Source organism: Euprymna scolopes, chromosome 3 (assembly GCF_053919585.1).
Source record: "Euprymna scolopes isolate OS-2025 chromosome 3, ASM5391958v1, whole genome shotgun sequence".
Taxonomy (NCBI): domain Eukaryota; kingdom Metazoa; phylum Mollusca; class Cephalopoda; order Sepiida; family Sepiolidae; genus Euprymna; species Euprymna scolopes.
Window position 1 is genome coordinate 79,121,059 of NC_136484.1, and position 1,190 is coordinate 79,122,248.

At 40.0% G+C, this 1,190-nt stretch overlaps 1 protein-coding gene across 1 annotated transcript; it reads left to right on the forward strand.

The window, feature by feature from the left end:
- Positions 1–319: 319 nt before the first annotated feature.
- LOC145261259 (uncharacterized) lies at positions 320–661 on the forward strand. Its single transcript, XM_080119703.1, has one exon. The coding sequence runs from the start codon at positions 320–322 to the stop codon at positions 659–661; it is 342 nt and encodes a 113-aa protein (XP_079975829.1).
- The last annotated feature ends 529 nt before the right edge of the window (positions 662–1,190 follow it).

Below are 1,190 nucleotides of genomic sequence, written 5' to 3' on the forward strand. Positions count from 1 at the left end.
TCAGCCATTTTGTTTCTTTTCTTTCACATGGAGCAACACAGGTAATCCCTTAATTTTGTTTGCAGATACATCACAACTGAAGCGTTCACACTTTTTAAGCAGCGTTGTAACCTTTGTTTCTCATTCAAAAATATTCCGTTAGAAAAACAGATCGACCACATTCTGTTACTGTCGGGAGAAGAAGGCCTAAAAGGGTACAACAACTGGGCATTCGAAAATGAAGCTTTACTTGTTTGAGGTAAAAATGCAATAAAAATATATTGTCCTGAAACCAGACACCCACCCTGTTATACATACACAAAGAAAATGTCCCATACATATGAGAGAAGAAATCCAGACTGAGTTGGAGAATATGGTAAAACAAGGTGTCATACGACAAAATGGGTCAGCAGCTTTGTTTATGTGTGAAAAAGGTAACGGAAAACTCTGCTTGTGTTTAGATCCTAAAGATTTAAACAAGGCCATTATGAGATGCTATTACAAGACACCTACAATGGAAGAACTTGCACATAAATTCTCTGGTGCTAAATATTTTTCTAAATTAGGTGTCAAAAAAATGGCTATTGATCCATTAAACTCGATGCAGTCTCACAATTGTGGACTACTTTCAACTCCCCTTTTGGAAGCTGCTGTTTCCAATGGATGCCTTTTCGTCTGCTGATGTTTTAGGGTGTGTTTGTCCAGAAGATAGACATGATCCTGGAGAAGTGCCCTGTCACTCTAGCGTTATAATCAGGATTCGGTTCTGGGGTTCGGGAAGGATGAATCACTCTCTCGACGACAGCACGTTTCTACCCTCTTCTTTTCCAATCCTCCATACCTGGCCTCTCGCCACCAATGTCACACCACGCAATCTGAACGTCAGCAATACGAAATTCTTTTCAAGAGAAGATGTTCACAACTCTTTTCTCTCTGCCTCCCAGGGAATTTTTTCCAGCTTTTATATCCTCCTATCTAGAAAAAAAAAAAAAGGAAGAGATAGGGAAAAAAATAGTTTCTCCCATCATGCCCTTGCCCAAGATGCCCTTCGCATATACAAATATGCTGCCCATCCTTTCCTTCTTCTTTCCCAAAGAGCGATGCAGATACGCCGGGTACGTTTCTTTCTTTTTTGTTTTCTTCTTCTCTTTTAACCATACGATGTCATTGTTTTTAGAGCAACCCAAGAAGAGCATGGCAAGAAGCTTCAC